The sequence below is a fragment of the Cherax quadricarinatus genome, chromosome 28 (genome assembly GCF_038502225.1).
Source record: "Cherax quadricarinatus isolate ZL_2023a chromosome 28, ASM3850222v1, whole genome shotgun sequence".
Taxonomy (NCBI): domain Eukaryota; kingdom Metazoa; phylum Arthropoda; class Malacostraca; order Decapoda; family Parastacidae; genus Cherax; species Cherax quadricarinatus.
Genome location: NC_091319.1, coordinates 2,486,560 through 2,505,424, shown reverse-complemented (window position 1 = coordinate 2,505,424; position 18,865 = coordinate 2,486,560). Strand labels below are relative to the sequence as shown.

Genomic DNA, 18,865 nt, shown 5'->3' with positions numbered 1-18,865 from the left:
ATGTGAAGTTCTACAAATACAGCTTGTGCTTGCACACACACACCACAATTTTTTTTTTAACAAGTCAGCTGTTTCCCATCGACGCAGGGTAACCCAAAAAGAAAGAAAAAGCTTTCATCATCACCACAATTATTTCATGATATATAGTGTATAGACTTCAAGATGAACCAGACAGAACCTCTAATATAACAACGTAAGATAGTTTAATAAAAAATGAGTGTTTAATCTTAGGAAAACCCCTATATTATCAGTGACCAACAATGAAAAGGTACAACTTGATGATAGATGTCAATTAAAATATACAACATATCAGGCCAACCTCAAGAATGAAATCAGATGAATAAATTATAAATTTAAAACAGTTTAGTATTTCAAGAATTTTATTTCTGTAAATCACATAACTTTTTCCTAATTTCTACCTTTTTATGGAGGTTGTAACTCTACACGAAGTAACATTATAATTTTCCACTTGGTAACATGCAGGACTTAATTTTTGTTTCCATCATTAACATGTGTCCGTAAAGTATTTGCAAAGATTATGGATCTACCTTTTTGATTTTTTGAAGAGAAATATTTTTCTTACATAATTATTCTCCTTTCAAAGTTCCCATGAGTTCACCTGATGCCTGAAGCTCCTTGATGATGTCCAGACCACCAATGAGCTCCCCCTTCACATAGATCTGTAAAAGTAAAGGCAATATATCAGCAAGTTTTTGTTTCATTTAACATTTATGTTAAAAAAATTAAACTTAGGAACCCTCAACTTAATCTGATAAAACTATTGAGTAAGACAGGCTCTTAACAATATATTTGCTTAGTTTAAATATGGGCATTAAATGAGACTTTAGTCCCATGTTCTGCCTTGCAGCAGAGCTATTCGTTGACCCTCGTGGCGAAGTTTGTAGTGTACCTCAGTGTCATCACAAGCTCACACATGCACCTATCAATACGAGTCATGGACTACCAAAGATGGTGAATGCTTATGCCCTATTTCCACTGTACAACAAAATTGAAAAAAAATTTATATAAAATGCAAATAAAAGTACCTTCAACAAACACTCATGGAGTACACTGTATTAGTTGACAAAATCTGTCCAATGCTTTTATAGTAGGGTGGCTCAGAAGCATCTGTGAGACCTAAGACCAATTCCAATGGTTCTTCTACTCTTGCAGCCTTGCCTGAGGCCAGGACAGGTACCTGCCTGGTGTTATGTTGGATGAAGACTCGCCTCCAAGGTAATGGGTTGGTGAGCACAAGAATAATAATTTGAGTGAGAATGAGAAAAGGCGTATTGTAAGAGAATCATATGAGTGAGGAGTCTAATGTACTACCTGAGGATAAGTGGGCCAGTTGCTGTATGACTTGAGTCCTTGTCGAACTTCCTCATCAGTAAGGATGTCAAAGGTGTTGTAATCCAGTCTGAAAATTGACAATTCAGAAATTTGATATTACTTTAATGTTCATATTGTATACATACAAAATACTAAAGATTATCATATTTCATTTTGGAAAGCATGCTGAGAGGATGTACAAATGCATATACAAATTCACATGGAGTTACATTCTTAGGGGTCCTGCAAAACTAGAAACCACAAATGATCCAATGTTTTGCCAGCAGAATTTTTTTATTTCAGATTTGGGTCTGTTTTGTTTCTGTAATACTGTATATTGCTCTAATCTTATAAATACTGACATTCATAAAAAATAATGGCTAGAATAAGAGATTTTGGCATGAGCCATTAAGCCACAAAAACAGTGGAAAATTTAATCATTTGCTAGTTGCCTCTCAGTAAAATATATCCCACACTATAACTGAAATACACAAATATGGAGACCTGAAATTTATAGGAACAACTGTATAATCTTTCAAAAACAAAAAGGTATATAGGTTGTGCTGTGGTCCCCACCACTTTACATGGAAAAAAGGAAAAAAAAAAAGGAAGTAAAATGTAGGACTAGCTGGCAAATTTATTTTCTTTGTACCTGCAATATATTATCAGCAATTTGCCTATTCTCCTTGTTTTCTTTTATATAACATTTTCTCTTTTCTCATGATCTTGCTAATTTCCAACTTGTAAACACAGTCTATATAACAATCTTCACTATTCCACATACTCTTCTTACTCTGCAGAAGTATGACACAACTATTATTTCAAACTAGCAAGTCAAATTTCAATCCCTAATCTCAAAATTTAATTTTATGGCTAAAGAAGGATGACCAAAACAATACCAGCTATACTTGGATTTTATACTCATAGACTATAGTGAAGAAAAACAGGTTGATAGAGAGGGTGTATAAATCTGGGGTGAATGTGAGGTGCTGTTGGGGGTACCAGAGGAAGGTATAGGAGGGTGAGGTGGTGCTATTGGGATTTAAGAGCTTTTACATAAAAGCATCATACAAAAATTACCATGAAGATGCATACGTGGACAGCTACTGCAGTGAATTTTAAAGCAAATTAAAAGTAACTTAAGTCTAACCTAAAATTAACTAAATGCTAACTTAGAATAATAAAACACTGTAAGCTCACATTTGATCATGTGAATGCTAGGGTTGACATAACTTGCTTTCCTGAAAAGAGTTTTAATGCACAACACCAATTGCTGAAAGTAACAAAATTTTGTTTTTCATAGCAGATGGGTTTATGAAAGATGAGGTGACTCATAGAACTAATGAAGGAAAAAAGGTGAATGGTGCACTGAGGAGTCTGTGGAGACAAAGAACATTATCCATGAAAGCAAAGAGGGGAATGTTGCAAAGAGGGTGGTGAATGTTGCAACAAGAAGGCTTGACTCAGTGGAGATGTCATGTCTGAGGGCAATGTGTGGTGTGATTATAATGCAGAGAATCAGTAGTTTGGAAATTAGGAAGAAGTGCGGGATTACCAAAACTATTATCCAGAGGGCTGAGGAGGGGTTACTGAGATGGTTCGGGCATGGAGAGAGGTTGGAACAAATTGGAACGACCTCAAGAGCGTATAAATCTGTAGTGGAGGGACGGCAGGGTAGGGGTCGGCCTAGGAAAGGTTTAGAGGGAGGGGGTAAGAGAGGTTTTGTGTGCAAGGGGCTTGGACTTCCAGTAAGCATGCATGAGCGTGTTTGATAGGAGCGAATGGAGACAAATGGATTTTAGGACTTGACATGTTGTTGAGTGTAAGCAAGGTAACATTTATGAAGGGATCTTGGGAAACCAGCAGGCCGGACTTGGAGATGGGAAGTACAGTGTCTGCACTCTGAAGGAGAGGTGTTAATGTTGCAGTTTTATAACTGTAGTGAAAGTGCACCTCTGGCAGGACAGTGATGGAGTGAGTGGTGATGGAAGCTTTTCTTTTTCAGGCCACCCTGCCTTGGTGGGAACTGCCGATGTGTTAATAAAAAAGTATAACAGTAATGTTAACATGAGGGAATAGCAACCCTAAACAATAATGACAGGGAAGGATATAGCTGAGACAATCTTAATGACTTATATCAGTTATAGGTGTTTTTACACAATATTTTTGGAGCAGTAAACAAATGGAAAATCTTCAGAAGCTTCTGGAAGTGAGTTCCATATTTTTGGACCATTTACGTGCTTAGAATTTCTACTTTGAGTCAAATATGTGGGATGTTAAGTAGAAATTTCTTTCTTGTGTTGTGTCTAAACATTCTGTTGCAGCTTCTTAAGAAGAGGTTAGTCAGTTTGTATTTGTGTTAAGTGTTCTGTGCATACAGAATGCATAGTAGTAAGTACAGCTGGTTTGAATGCTGAATAAATTTAGACTTCTGAATAGCAGCAGTATGTGTTGTCTGCAATCTGATTGAGTGATCATTTTAACAACATATTTTTGTAGAGCCACAATTGGTTTTAAGCAATTTGCTTTAGGTGATCCCCAAGCACATATGTTTGAGATACATTGTATGCCTACTGTTTCGAAAAATTTTTAAAAATTGTGCTGGATGTGAGTGGTAAAGTTAGTTTTCTGTTGAGCATATCTATGAATTTTTCCCTCATCTTATGTTAGCATGCTAATTTGGAAAGAGTGTAATGGTACATATTGATTTTACATAAATAAGTCCTTTCTCTCCTAGGTAGTAGGTTGGTAGACAGCAACCACCCAGGGAGGTACTACCGTCCTGCCAAGCGAGTGTAAAATGAAAGACTGTATTTGTTTTACATGATGGTAAGATTGCTGGTGTCTTTTTTCTGTCTCATAAACATGCAAGATTTCAGGTACGTCTTGCTACTTCTACTTACACTTAGGTCACACTACACATATATGTACGAGCATATATATACACACCCCTCTGGGTTTTCTTCTATTTTCTTTCTAGTTCTTGTTCTTGTTTATTTCCTCTTACCTCCATGGGGAAGTGGAACAGAATTCTTCCTCCGTAAGCCATGCGTATTGTAAGAGGCGACTAAAATGCCGGGAGCAAGGGGCTAGTAACCCCTTCTCCTGTATATATTACTAAATTTAAAAGGAGAAATTTTCGTTTTTCTTTTTTGGGCCACCCTGCCTTGGTGGGATACAGCTGGTTTGTTGAAAAAAAAAAAAAAAAAAAAAAAAAAAAAAAAAAAAGGAGAAACTTTCGTTTCTCCTTTTACATTTAGTAATATATACAGGCCACCCCGCCTTGGTGGGATATGGCCGGTGTGTTGAAAGAAGAAAGAAGTCCTTTCTCTACTCTTTCATACTATGACACTGTCACCTTAGTCAATCCTTAGTATCAACTCTCTGCATAACATTCATGCCATACACTGTTCTTTGACAAAACCTTTTCAATGTAACTAACCTCCTCTTCACAGTAACATTTAGATACCATGTTTAACAGTCATACAAATGCATCAGCACATTGCTGTTACACAGTCCTCTTGATGAATGTCCATTTTTGCAGCTGCTGACAAACCTGTCTTTCCAAAGACTCTTCAACACTCTTGCATCTTATTTTCCCATTTTCTATCTCCTTGTATTCTCACCTGCTTTCAGTATTTTAGACTTACCAGTAATTTCCTCTACCCTTACTGCTCTTTCCACTTTCATCTTTCTTACTACTGTTACGAAGTAATGCGACCTTCATGGGCAAAACAGAACCCTTCATAACACTACTTCCCTAGCTTCCTTCACACTTTTTGCTCTTTATTCATCCTAAATAACGTATATTTCAGCCTTCATTTCATTATCTACTTTCAACAATTACTGAAAACTGTTCACTCTATCTCTATTTATTATACCTCTAGCTGCTCAATCAGTAACTCAGTGTTTATCAAACATACAATTACTCTCTCTCTCTTGATTCTCTCACCTTACTCATCTCTCACCAAAACAAAATTTCTGTTTGTTTCTTATTATCAGGCTGACTTACCCAGTTTCATTAAGAATGCTAATCAACGTTTTTGAAAAGCCACATCTAGGTGCTTCCCGTTCACCTTTCATGAATACCATCAATGGTGCCTTATTGATAAGACTTTTTAACCTGTAAAACAAATTCAAGTGTTAATTGAACCAGTAAAACAATGAAGAATTTCCTACCTAGTAAACTAAAATTTTTTCCCATTGTTAGTCTCTTTTTAATCAAGAAACTGGATTATTTAACCCGTAAACGGTCCAAACGTATACAGTATACATTTTTTCAACATTTGAATGTAAAAAAAAGCATATCTTCTTTTTTTTTTTACATTTGAAAATGTGTAAAAAAAACTTTGATCTACTTTTTTTTTTGTTATATTTGAAAATATGTAAAAAAAACGTAGATCTACTTTTGGAGCACTACACATGTGAACGTAGATCTGCTTGGACCGTTTAGGGGTTAATGGAGTGATTGTTTATATACTACAGAACAGTAACACACAATATTGTAAATAAGGAATGCAATAAACAAGCAAAGAATGATAAGAAATATGAAAGAGATTTTAGATAGTCTACAACATCTGCTCTGCAGTCATATGCCTTCCTTCTTTAATTAGCCGGACTTGAGTCCTGGAGAGACATCTAAACTGTTGTATATGCACAGCTTTGGCAAGACAATGATAGTGTGAATGATGGTGAAAGTGTTTCTTTTTTGGGTCACTCTTCCTCAGTGGGAGATGGCCAGTGTATTAAAAAAAACTGCTTCAACAGATACTACATATGACATTACTGCACATCAGATACTGCAGGAAACACTATTAACCCTCTCAGAATCGAGACTCCTAATCTCAAACTTGCTCCCAGGGTAAAAAAAAAAAAAAAAAAAATTCTCATGAAATGATAATCTTTTTTTCCAAAGGTTATGAAACCAAAAGTATGAAATTTGAGGGAAAACTTATGGAATCATGCTCTCACAAAGTTAGCAGTCTCGGTGATATGCATCAGCGATTTCGCCCACTTTGAGCCCTATTTTTGGCCAATTCCACCGTTCCAGTTGACCAAACTCATAGCTATTTCACTAGTATTCCTTCTATTCTATTGATTAAGTTCAAGAAACTGCCCATTTACCTCTTTCATTAACCCAATAAGGTCTCAGAAATCAATAATTTGGCCAATTTTACACAAAATTAAAAAACTGCCAGCTTAAAAATAGGATCCAGAATAAATAATGAAGAAAAAAAACCATACCATGGGTGGGGTTTAAATGCGCAGTCAGAGAGTCTCAAAACTTCAGACCGTCGTGTTGCTATCGTCTCATTACAATTTCATGAATCAAGTTAAATTTAAATAATGCAGACATTCCAAGCACAAAAAAACATTTCCTCTGTTAATTAGTTATGTTCCCAGGCCTCTCTTATATTATGTTTGCTTTCTATTCTGAATTTTTATTCACACAAAGAAATAGAAGATTTACTGTTTTGCAGATTACTGCATTATTGCAATAATTGTATAAATAATGTCAATACATTCCTAAATGCATATTCTTTGGACGCGTATTGGACAAGTGACATCATTTGTGTACTCTGGAATATCGGCAAAAATCAACATTACCACTACTTTAGCTTAGTTTCAAGCTACTTTCAGTCCTGAAACCAATCAAAATTATCTCTATTTCTGTAATATATCTTCCATTCTATCAAATGAAATCAGAAAACTTTACGTACCTATTCTCCAGCTTTTGCTTCTTAGGAAGCATAGGACCTAATTCTCCTGAGGCATCCATTTCCTTCAAAATGTCTAGGCCTCCAATAAGCTCCCCATCAATATACAGCTGAAAAAACAATACTTTTACAAAATATAATGCATAAAAAAAAATTCTACCACAAAATCTATTTTTTAATGCAAATAGCTGGAGTATACCTGGAGAGGGTTTCGGGGGTCAATGACCAGGCCTCATGGTGGATCAGGGCCTGCTCAACCAGGCTGTTACCGTTGGCCGCACACAACCCGACTTACGTACCACAGCCTGGCTGGTCAGGTACTGACTTTAGGTGCCTGTCCAGTGCATTCTTGAAGACAGCCAGGGGTCTATTGGTAATCCCCCTTATGTATGCTGGGAGGCAGTTGAACAGTCTTGGGCCCCTTACACTTATTGTGTTGTCTCTTATCGTGCTAGTGGCACCCCTGCTTTTCACTGGGAGGATGTTGCATCGTCTGCCAAGTCTTTTGCTCTCATAGGGAGTGATTTTCGTGTGCAACTTTGGTACCAATCCCTCTGGGATTTTCCAAGTGTATGTAATCATGTATCTCTCCTGCCTGCATTCTTGGGAGTACAGGTTGAGGAACTTCAAGCGTTTCCAGCAACTGAGATGTTTTATCGCCGTTATTTGTGCCATGAAGGTTCTCTGTACATTTTCTAGGTCAGTTACCATACATTATCTAAACACTTAAAAAACATTTACTGAGCTACACTTTTAGCAATGCATTGTGCATTGTAAGAAAATTACTTAATATTCAAAACATTTACAATCACACAATACATAAACATCTATGTAATTCCTGAAAATCTGCACATTAAGAATCACTTTCCTCTGAAAGAGGTAATGATTGTTTCAAAACTCGAGATATTTTCTGAAAAGACATAATCACCCAGTCATTGCCCTAGTAATGCCTGCCACATAGTCATGGGTGTCTGGTGGGGTATGAAAAAAAAAAAAAAGAGGAGTTGCAGTTTCCTTTCCTGGATGAAGACCGAGATAAGGAAAAACTAATTGTAATAATGGCTTGCCTATCCCATTGTTTACCCCAGGAAACCTTTGCATTACCCTTGGAAAAGTTCCAACAGACACCCATGCTCACAGCAGTCTACCTACACTACATAAATGGTCTAAGTTCACTTAGTTTCCAGAACAAACATGTATCCTCAATACATTAAATTTATCAATTTTTCATAAAATTTTACCTGATAATTGAGAAATAATAAATATAACAATGAAAAACTGTACAAACCTGTGGATATGTTGGCCAATTGGAGTAGGTTTTAAGACCTTGGCGTACTTCCTCATCAGTAAGTATATTGAAGCTGGAATAATCAGCCTCATGTTTGTTAAGTAGCTCTATAGTGGTGCGACTGAATCCTTGAAAGTAAAATGGACAATGGTTTAACTTATAAATTTCTGAAAGGACTAAAGAATTTTTCCATGGTTAGCTATTAAGCAAAGGTAGGTGGAGGATGTTGGGAAGAGCAAGAAAGAGTAGGAAATTAAAAGTGAACATAAGAAAGAGCAAGGTGATGAGAGTAACAAAACATCTAGACAATGAAAGACAATATCAGAAGCAAATTTATTCAGATATTTTTAAGTGGGCTTTTGTGTAGCTGGGTCCAAGAAAGATGAGGTGAATCAAACAGCTGATGACAGTAAAAAAAGGTGGGTGGTGCTTTTATATAAAGCCTCCATGGAGGCTTTATATAAAAGGGAAATGTACCAAAGGATAGGGGAACCAACACTGCTGTATGGATGTGCAGTATGGATTTTAACTCTTTTGTAGGTAAAACATTATAATAATAAAAGGTCTAGTTATGCTATACAGTATGTGCTTTGTTTCACCAATAACAGCTTTTGAGGCAATACTAGAGAATATGATTTCAAATGAAGAGTGCAGCTGAAGAATAAAGTAAAATGTGCAAAGTTAAAGGTTAGTAATAGTGTGGAAGATGTTGCAATCAAGTAAAACAATTTATTAACTTGAAGATCAAAGGCAATAATAATAGCACAAGACTACTGAGAATATTCATATGGCTAGTGGTTAAAATTAGGTGCTGAAATGCAAAATACAAAGCAAAAACTAGTCAGATTCTTCCTCTTCATCTCTATAAAAGTGCAAAATACATAAGCCCTTCTTATGTGTAAAGCTTTTATGTTCACAAAATATTATTACTTTTTAACAAATTTAGAAGTACAAAAATATTATATTCTATACTAAGAAATTATACAAAAACTAACCACATTTTGGAGCATCTGGTGATCCTTTCATAAAAACAATACATTTAGCCGAGTTAATGAGTTGTTTGAGGCGAGTGTTGAGATCTTCAACAGGTGCAACAGGAACAGTTGACACCAAGGTGGTCTTTGCAGCCTGCAAAAAGACTAGCTGTGGTATCTAGACGTTATTTTGAGCCATCTTTATACACCACTCTAACCAGTCATAAAAGGTGAAATAGGTACAGTTAACGACAAGCTAAAATACAAAGTATATTGCTTACATAAATTAAAAAATTTAAAAACAGTATTCAAAACCTTTGAAAACTGTAATAAAAAAGTTCAACAGAGCAATAAGGATTAAGGTAACATTCTGTTTACTGTCCAATCTGTAATAAAAATATGAGATTTGAAGAATGGCGAGTTACTATCAAAAAAATTCTGTACATTATATGCAAATAAGAAAACCATATTGTCACATTAACATACACAAATAGACAGCATAAAACTGACACAAGTTTACTGTGAAAAATAATACTCTAAAAACGAAAAGGAAACGATTAAAATTGGAAGAATATGATATTAAGAACAGAACTTTAAAAGTTTCAACATGTGCAATATTATCACAAAGAGTATGCAGAATGAGGCAACTCACCAGATTATAAGAAGGTACAAAACAGGAAGACCAAAGGATAAAAATTTAATGTGATAAACTATACAGGCCCTGGAATTATCAGCCATGGAGATGTGAAAGGGGAACCGATGTAATGGAATAGTGATGTGGAAAAAATTATAGATTACATAAATTTATAATAATACTTGTTAAAATAGTTGTCAAAACATTACACAGATAAAATACAGAATATAACTATTAATAAATACCAATTAATAACAGATTGCATTATTAATTCTATTCAATGAAATAAATGCATTATTTCATTTGGAACATTTTTTAATTTTTTTTACACATCGTCCATTTCCCACCGAGACAGGGTGACCTAAAAAGAAAGAAAAACCCTAAAATAAAGAAAAATACTTTCATCATCATTCAACACTTTCACCATCACTCATACATAATCACTGTCTTTGCCGAGGCACTCAGATATGACAGTTTAGAAGTCCCTCCAAACTGCCAATATCCCAAACCCCTCCTTTAAAGTGCAGGCATTGTACTTCCCATTTTCAAGACTCAAGTCCAGCTAACATATTTACACAAAAATAATCAAATGTCAGACAAGACAGCTGATGTCATGCTTCAAACTCACCTGTGTTTTAACTTTGGAAGTGAGTTCTGCTGCATTAACACCATCAACTCTTTCAATAACTTTTCCGCCACGAAACAACACAAAGGTAGGCACAGCAGAAACGTTGTATTTCAAGCTAACTTCTGGGATATCTTCAGCAACCACAATACCAAAGGTTACCTCCTGGTCAATAAATAAAAATAAAGCTGTGATAGACTGAGATAATTCAGATACATTCACAACTAACCAATAAATTGAAGATAAAATGAGACAATATCCCAGTCTCTCCTAACCATTATCAAGTGATTTGTGACTTAACAAAAGGGATAAACCAAAACATTTCATTTCTTCTCCAATTCATGGATTAGTTGTGAATTATTACAGCCAATTTATGCTGTTCAAAATTATCATAAACAGTGAAAAATAAGAGAAAGATAGTGGGCCTCAGAAAGAATTGGAAAAGAAAGAACTACATTATTATATACCATGAAATTATTACAAAAGCAAATCAAAACTATTAGTGTCTCTAAATGCTGTAAATTGTTTATCATTTAATATATATACAACAAACATCTTTATTGCTTTGTGTAGTATATAAAGCATAGTTTACATGTAATAAAATATTGTTAAACACAAAGAAAGCCACTAACTAGCATGCAAGTGCATTTCTGGCAGACTAATCCTAATGCTTACAAATTACTTAAGATTAGACATAGGTTATTGAGAAGTAAATTTTAATTATGTACTATGGGTACTCCTCACTAAATAACAGAGTTCCGTTCCTAAGAGTAGGTCGGTAAGTGAGTTGGTTGTTAAGCAAGGAGCCGCCCATTACTGATATTTCAAGCATACTGTACTGGTAGTGGATTTGTTTCAACCATCTTAGATATTGTTTTAGTGTCACTTTTGCACCATTAATAACAGTTTTAGTGCATTAAAAATAGAACTAGGCATCAAAAGCAATAAAAAAAAAGGAATATACACATACAGTACACTGGTCGCAAAGCTGGTTGTAAGTCCAAGTGGTCTTTAAACAGGTCGGTCGTTAAGTGAGGAGTACATGCATTACAAGAAAGAGGTAGCAAAAAATATGGTAGCTAACCTTCAATTCTCGCTGTTTGCTAAGTTCATTGATAACTTCATTCATCTGATCACATTGTGGAGCCCAATCAGCCATGAAATGGACCACAGATAATCCATTATTTCTGAAAAAAAAAAAAAAACTGTATCAGTTGAAGTTCATTTTCAACAAAGTTGCTTTGCCCTAGAATCACATAATGTCTATATCTCACACAAAAAACATTCTAGCACCTTCAACTATAAACTAATGGATATCCTTAACTGTTTACAGTGAAAAAACTAAAGCTCCAATTATCAGTTGCATTACATCTTGTAAATATACAACAAACAAATCAAAGTTAAGAAATTTACTTTTTCTGGTTGTAAAATATAAACACATACTGATTCCTCATTTTTTATGTGAATTCCCATTTCCAGAGGAAATTTTTTAAATGTGATATACATTTGCTGACTGCAGTGTGTGTAATTTGCAAAGCGTATTGAAAATTTTAATGTGGAACAAAGTTCTGATAGCTTGATAAGGCTTTTCACCCAAAACCTGCACTCACGAGATGAGTTTTCAGTGAATTGTTCCAGCCATGGTAATGAGACTTTTTATTCTCTCTGACTGGGCTTATTATTATTATTATTATTATTATTATTATTATTATTATTTAAAAGAAGAAGCACTAAACCCACGAGGGTCATACAGCAACCCTGACTAGGCTTAGTACAGCTGCAGTTAAGTCTTTTAACATTTCTACTCCCCTTAAGGGAGGAAAGTGTCTTAATGCCAGTGAGAGGCTCTTAATCCAAGGAACTGGATTTATCCTCCCCTTCCCTGGAACTAAATACCTCTATTCCCAAGGCACTACATGACCCAAACAGGTTTAGCGCTTTCACTTGAAAAACTACAAATAAGTAAGTAATTAAGTAAGTTTAGTTAAGTACAGGTACACATATATACAATTATCATACATAGTGTAAATTATCTAAAATCATCCCCCCCCCCCCCCAAAAAAAAAAAAGTCCGAAGTTATTTTTTTTCCACAGGGATCTTTGACATAATACAAGTGATACAGTTTTAGGTGTTAAGAAGATAAAGTGCTGATGAAAGACGCTACCAACTCACTTCTCTAAAGCTGTAAACTCTTCTAGCGAGGTAATCTTCTTCACAGACATGTTGGATGCTAATATCGGCGGAAAAAAAAAAAATCCTTTTTTGTCTGGAATGACCCAACAAACTGCAACTGATGGCCGACTTCTTTCTTTTTCTCTGTTGCGTCAAGACAATTTCTCCTCCCTCTCTGGCACGGATGAACCTCTACCCAACTCACTACTACCCAAGATTTCTGGGGATTTTTCGCAGAATTCCTTTTTTTCGAGTGCCGGGGCGAAAATACCACCTGGTGTCCGTCTTGTTGGGGTTGTAAAGGCCAGTGACAGCGACCACCTGACCAGGGTTTTTTTTTTTTTCAGTTAGTATGTTTTTATTATATAAGTAAGTATGTAAGTTTATTCAGGTTAACACAAATACAGTTGCATAGATTATCATACATAACAGCATATGTGTAGACAACCTGGGATAACCCAAAAAAGTCAAAGTGACTTATTTCCATTGGGGGTCCTCCAACCTTATTGTCATAATATAAAGGAGATAATATTATTATGAATGTTGCAGCGAGGAGAAGGCTGGAGGCAGTGGAGATGTCATGTCTGAGGGCAACGTGTGGTGTGAATATAATGCAGAGAATTCGTAGTTTGGAAGTTAGGAGGAGGTGCGGGATTACCAAAATTGTTGTCCAGAGGGCTGAGGAAGGGTTGTTGAGGTGGTTCGGACATGTAGAGAGAATGGAGCGAAACAGAATGACTTCAAGAGTGTATCAGTCTGTAGTGGAAGGAAGGCGGGGTAGGGGTCGGCCTAGGAAAGGTTGGAGAGAGGGGGTAAAGGAGGTTTTGTGTGCGAGGGGCTTGGACTTCCAGCAGGTATGCATGAGCGTGTTTGATAGGAGTGAATGGAGACAAATGGTTTTTAATACTTGACGTGCTGTTGGAGTGTGAGCAAAGTAACATTTATGAAGGGGTTCAGGGAAACCGGCAGGCCGGACTTGAGTCCTGGAGATGGGAAGTACAGTGCCTGCACTCTGAAGGAGGGGTGTTAATGTTGCAGTTTAAAAACTGTAGTGTAAAGCACCCTTCTGGCAAGACAGTGATGGAGTGAATGATGGTGAAAGTTTTTCTTTTTCGGGCCACCCTGCCTTGGTGGGAATCGGCCAGTGTGATAATAATAAATATTATTATTCTATAAAGGAGACAATATCTTATTATTACACTATAAAGGAGATATACTAAGAATAAGGGAAGATTGCATGTGTCTTAGCTAAAAAAAAAAATAAAAAATAATTCTCTTCCCTTTCTGTCGCTAAATTCATTAGGTACCTTTTGGCCCTCTTCTTGAACTGGTTCATGCTATGACTGGCTTTAACATGTGCAGGCAGTCTGTTCCATTCCTTTATTGCTGTACAATAGAAGGTGTTTGAAGCCTGGCCACTGACTGTGGGTGTGAACGTGTCAGTGGCTCATTACTTTGTAATTTGTTCATGATTGTAACCATATACAGGAGTAAGGATGATTCATTACCTTTGTAACTTGCCATGAATGTGACCAGATCTACCTAGAGTTCATTACCTTTGTAACTAGTTCAGCTATCATAACTTTGGGGTCCAGTCCCTGGACCCATTATGTACCTCTGTAATCTTTTGACTACCGCCCACAGGATGGGTATGGTGTGCATAATAAACATATTAAACTAAATGACTGGGTACTACAAAGTTGTGCTCTCTACCTCTAGTACTATGATTGCTCCGGTTCCCAGCCTTGACAAAACTGGCAGCAAGATATTCTGGATAGTGTTTGGGAGCAATTTTATAAACTTGAATTAACTTTAGTTGTTTTACTCTGTCTTCAACATTCAGCATACCCAACTGTTGTAATTCATCCTGGCCTACATGTCCTCTTGGACCCAGGTCCAGGATGAATCTTACCATTTTGTTCAGGGTGATTTGCAGTCTATCTTTCAGTTTTTTAGTCACGGCAGAGTACCATGAAGAGCAAGCGTAATCCATATGACACTGTATAAGGGCTAGATATAGGGTGCTGCGAGCCTTAGTAGGTAGACACTGTGCTTGTCTGTAGAGGAACTTCAGTCTGGCATTCGCTCTCTTTACTACATTGTTCCCTATCAATTCTCCTGACATGCATGGGTCAAAGGGGATTCCCAGATATCTTACTGAGGAAACTGAAGTGATGGGTTCCCCATTGCACCGGACATTAAAATTATTTACCCTTCTCAGTTTATATTTCGTGCCAAAGAAGAATGGAGGATTATACTTCAGTTTTCCCACAGATCCAATTCCCTAAATCAAGAGCCCCTCACCAACATCAAGTAAAAGAGAATGGCGATAGTTTGTTGTCTACTTACCGTTTGCTGCAGGACTCCAGTTCTTGTGTTAATACATTAGCTAAATCTTGTGGGTCTTTACCTGACACTAACAGAGCACTGTCATCTGCATACAGTAGGAGTTTGCACTTAACACTGATGGACATGTCATTAACATAACACAAGAATAATAAGGGACCCAGAATACTACCTTGGGGATCTCCGCATGCTATCGGCAGGGGCTATGATACTGTTTCGTTGATTTTGGCAATTTGTCTCCTGTTGCTAAAGTAGGACTTAAACCAGTCTACAGAACCTATGCCGATAGCTTGAAGTTTCTTACATAATATATTGTAGTTGACAATATCGATGGCCTTTTGCAAGTCTAAGGTTACCATACCTATGAGGTTCCCGATCGACATTTCAGTTCTCATGTAATCCATCAGATTAATTAGGGAGGTGTCGGATGAGTAAGATTTTCTTAAACCTAATTGATAACTATGGAGAATGTTGTTGTCATTAAGGTACTTAACTACTTGACAGTGCACCGCCCTCTCAAGAATTTTGGATATTACACTGAATATACTAACAGGCCTATAGTTGCTTACATCAGACCTTGAAGGCAGGAGTAACTCTGGCCTCCTTGATGTACTGTATTACAATCTACTACTATTTAAAACAGTGAAAAGAACAGACATCCTAATTTCAAAGTAGTAAGTGGTTGAGCATTCATCAGCACAATATGAGTAGCTTTTGAGAAACTGGTAGTGGTTAGGTATGGTTTGTCTGGTTAATTTTGGGTGATGAGGTGATTTCTTATTTGGTCCTTAAACTGATTTGCAGACAGGGGTCCTTTAGTTTGTTCTGGCAATGAATTCCAGATCTTCGGGCCTTTTACGTACATAGCATTTTTGAAGATTGAGACACTTATGCATCATATGGGAATCTTTATTCAGGAAACGTTTCGCCACACAGTGGCTTCATCAGTCCAATACAAAGAGGAAGTCGTAAGGAGAGGAGTAGTATGAGGTAATCAGTCCCTCAGCCTGGAGTCGATGTGTTCAGTCCATCAATCTTGTAGAATGTACAGCATAGGGCCGTAGACGTGGCTTATATACTGTAGTGAAGTGAGGTGAAGCAGGCGGAGGCGGGGTCATAGTGGTACCATCCACTAGTCGAAGTAGGTCTTCGTCCAAAGGTTGAACAAGTGTTGAAGAATTCTTTGTAACAAGATCCCATGATGCTGCAGTGTCTGACACTGTCTGACACTGTCTGACACAGTGTCAGACACTGTGTCTGACACTGTGTGTTCTGTTATAGTTATCAAGGAGGAGTTTTGTGGCGAAACGTTTCCTGAATAAAGATTCCCATATGCTGCATAAGTGTCTCAATCTTCAACTTGTCGGTTTTTCAAACCATTCATCACATAGCATTTTTGCATAGAGAGAGATGAACACGGGAATATCGAAAAGTGATCTGTCTCGTATTATGGTTGTGTGTTCTGTTATAGTTATCAAGGAGGAGTTTTAGAGGAGGGTTTACATTAGAGTATAGTGCTCTGTGTATGTAGTGGGAACAATAATAAGTGTAGATGTTTTGTAAATTTAGTACGTTAAGACTTGAAAAGTGGTGGAGTGTGTTGTCTAATGCAGGAGTTAGTAATCAATCGCACTGCAGCTTTTTGCTGGGTTATTAAAGGCTTAAAGTGATTTACTGTGGTTGGGCCCCATATACAAATACTATAGGTGAGGTAAGGGTAAATGAGAAAGTGGTACAAAGCTAGAAGAGCTGATTGGGGTACATAGTACCGTATCTTTGAAAGGATGCCTACTCTCTTGGAGATTTTCTTAGAAATTTGTAGTATGTGTGTGTGTGTGAAATTTAAGACTGCTGTCAAGGTGGAGACCTAGAAATTTACCCTCTGCCTGTCTCGAGATAGGTGAACCATTTATCAATATGTTAAGCTGTACATTTGAAGCTCTGTTTCCGAAAAGCATGAAGTAGGTTTTGTCAATATTGAGAGTAAGTTTGTTGGTAATCATCCAAGTAGATATTTTTAGCAGTTCAGCATTTACTGTGTCTGTTAGTATGGTTGGGTTTGGGTGAGAAAAGACATAAGTTGTGCCATCTGCAAATAAAGTGGGTTTAAGGAGATTATATGCGTTTGGTAGGTCATTGATGTAAATGAGAAAGAGAAGTGGGCCAAGAACGCTCCCCTGTGGGACTCCAACAAGAACAGGTTGTGTAGTGGAACAGGCTCCATTTATGTATACATACTGGGTTCTATTGTTAAGATAAGATTTTAGGTAATCGAGAGAGTGTCCCCTGACCCCGTAATGTTCAAGTTTTTGGTGCAAAAGGTCATGGTCAACTGTATCAAAAGCTTTTCGTAAGTCTATGAACAGTCCCAGGGGAAATTAATTTTTATCGAGTGCAGAGTATATTAATTCAAGCATATGTATAATACCATCATTAGTACTTTTTTTTCGGTCTGAACCCAAACTGACAAAGGTGGAGTATGTTGTGGGATGCGAAGTAGCAGTAGACTTGTTTGCTTATTAATTTTTCGAAGATTTTAGATAGTAGGGGCAAGTTTGATATAGGCCTATAATTGTTCAATTCAGTTGGATCACCTCCTTTGAGGATCGGGGTGACTCTTGTTGTCTTGAGTATGGATAGGAAGGTGGAAGATTCAATGGATTTGTTAAAAAGAGTTGCAATAATTGGTGACAACACATGAGAAGCTTTCCTATACACGAGTGGTGGTAAGTTATTTAGGTCCCCTGTCTTGTTCTTTAGTGTTTTGATGATAAGTGAGATTTCAGTTGGGTTTGTTGGGGCTAAAAATAGAGTATTAGGGTAGTTGCCAGTGAGGTAGTCTTTTGGTTGAATGTTTGAGCTTGGGATTTTACTTGTTAGTTAACTATATATAATGTAATTATTAAGGACCCACAACATATCTGCGACCTCTCGACTAATGCAAAAATGTTTTTTTGCATTCCTAAACAAAAAAAAATCATAATTATATATAATTTAAAATGACCGCCAAGTGGATGTTACGATTAACCAGAAAAATATGTTTCTTTTAAAAGGATGTACCTCCAAATATTCACCAATTTACCCATATATTATACATAAAATTTAATAGCCATACAAAACTTAAGTCATCTATTAACTTTTTAACATTTTTATCCTTGATTTAATACATTAAATTATACACATAAGCAATGGTAAAATATTGACCTGTAATGTTTATTGTGGCATCAGCTGGTCCCCGGGTCTGGGCTGACGGGGAAATTAACCACATTTTTTTTATCCCAATCCCAATTTTTCCTCCCTGTGGACCACATCTCGAGTGGACCACGTGCAGAGTGGACCACATATTAAGTGGGCCACCTACTGAGGCGAGTACACCCTGGTTTAGAGCCATGGTAAAGCTATATTTGCAGCGTAAAGTGAGATGGAACCAGATGACTTATTTCGTAATATCTCATGTTGCTTGGCCAGTGGACCCCTCTTGATCCAAGGAATTGGATGTATCTACCCTTCCCTTGGATCGAACCAATCGTGGCGAAACTTTTGTTTTTTCCTCGTTACAATATAATATAATACTGTGCACTTTACATTTGTTGGTATTTTTCTACCTTTACTTTATTTTCTCCCAGTCCTCCAGAAACTGTCACCCCTACCGGTTTAGCGCTTCACCATGAATGTAATAATAACCCTTGCCATTATGATAAGTTTATTTAGGCAAAGTTACACTTAAGTACAATAATCATACATAGTGTAAATTACCTAAGATAACCGCAAGAAAG

General features: G+C 36.7%; 2 protein-coding genes across 15 annotated transcripts in view; one reads left to right on the top strand and one right to left on the bottom strand.

The window, feature by feature from the left end:
* Nucleotides 1–362: 362 nt before the first annotated feature.
* On the bottom strand, nt 363–13,027 carry Grx3 (Glutaredoxin 3). The gene is made up of 9 exons (XM_053782729.2): nt 12,744–13,027; nt 11,655–11,757; nt 10,574–10,735; nt 9,333–9,465; nt 8,338–8,465; nt 7,053–7,159; nt 5,345–5,455; nt 1,333–1,420; nt 363–680 (listed from the first exon to the last, which is right to left on the bottom strand). The coding sequence occupies exons 1-9, from the start codon at nt 12,791–12,793 to the stop codon at nt 588–590; spliced, it is 975 nt and encodes a 324-aa protein (XP_053638704.1). The 5' UTR covers nt 12,794–13,027; the 3' UTR covers nt 363–587.
* A 5,278-nt stretch (nt 13,028–18,305) lies between these two features.
* LOC128693219 (plasminogen receptor (KT)) overlaps nt 18,306–18,865 on the top strand; it is a 47,402-nt gene continuing 46,842 nt past the window's right edge. For all 14 annotated transcript variants that reach the window (XR_008407693.2, XR_011392517.1, XR_008407689.2 and 11 more), the window contains exon 1: nt 18,306–18,454. The gene's annotated coding sequence lies outside the window, so the exon portion shown is untranslated. The remainder of the gene's footprint in view (nt 18,455–18,865) is intronic.

Coding starts and splice junctions, on each gene's coding strand:
- Grx3 (XM_053782729.2), bottom strand. CDS start 12,793: ATGTCTGTGAAGAAGATTACCTCGCTAGAAGAGTTTACAGCTTTAGAG. Junction 7,160..8,337: donor ATTGGCCAACATATCCACAG/GTTTGTACAGTT, acceptor TTGTTTTTTCAG/CTGTATATTGATGGGGAGCT. Junction 5,456..7,052: donor AAGCAAAAGCTGGAGAATAG/GTACGTAAAGTT, acceptor TTTGTTTTACAG/GTTAAAAAGTCTTATCAATA.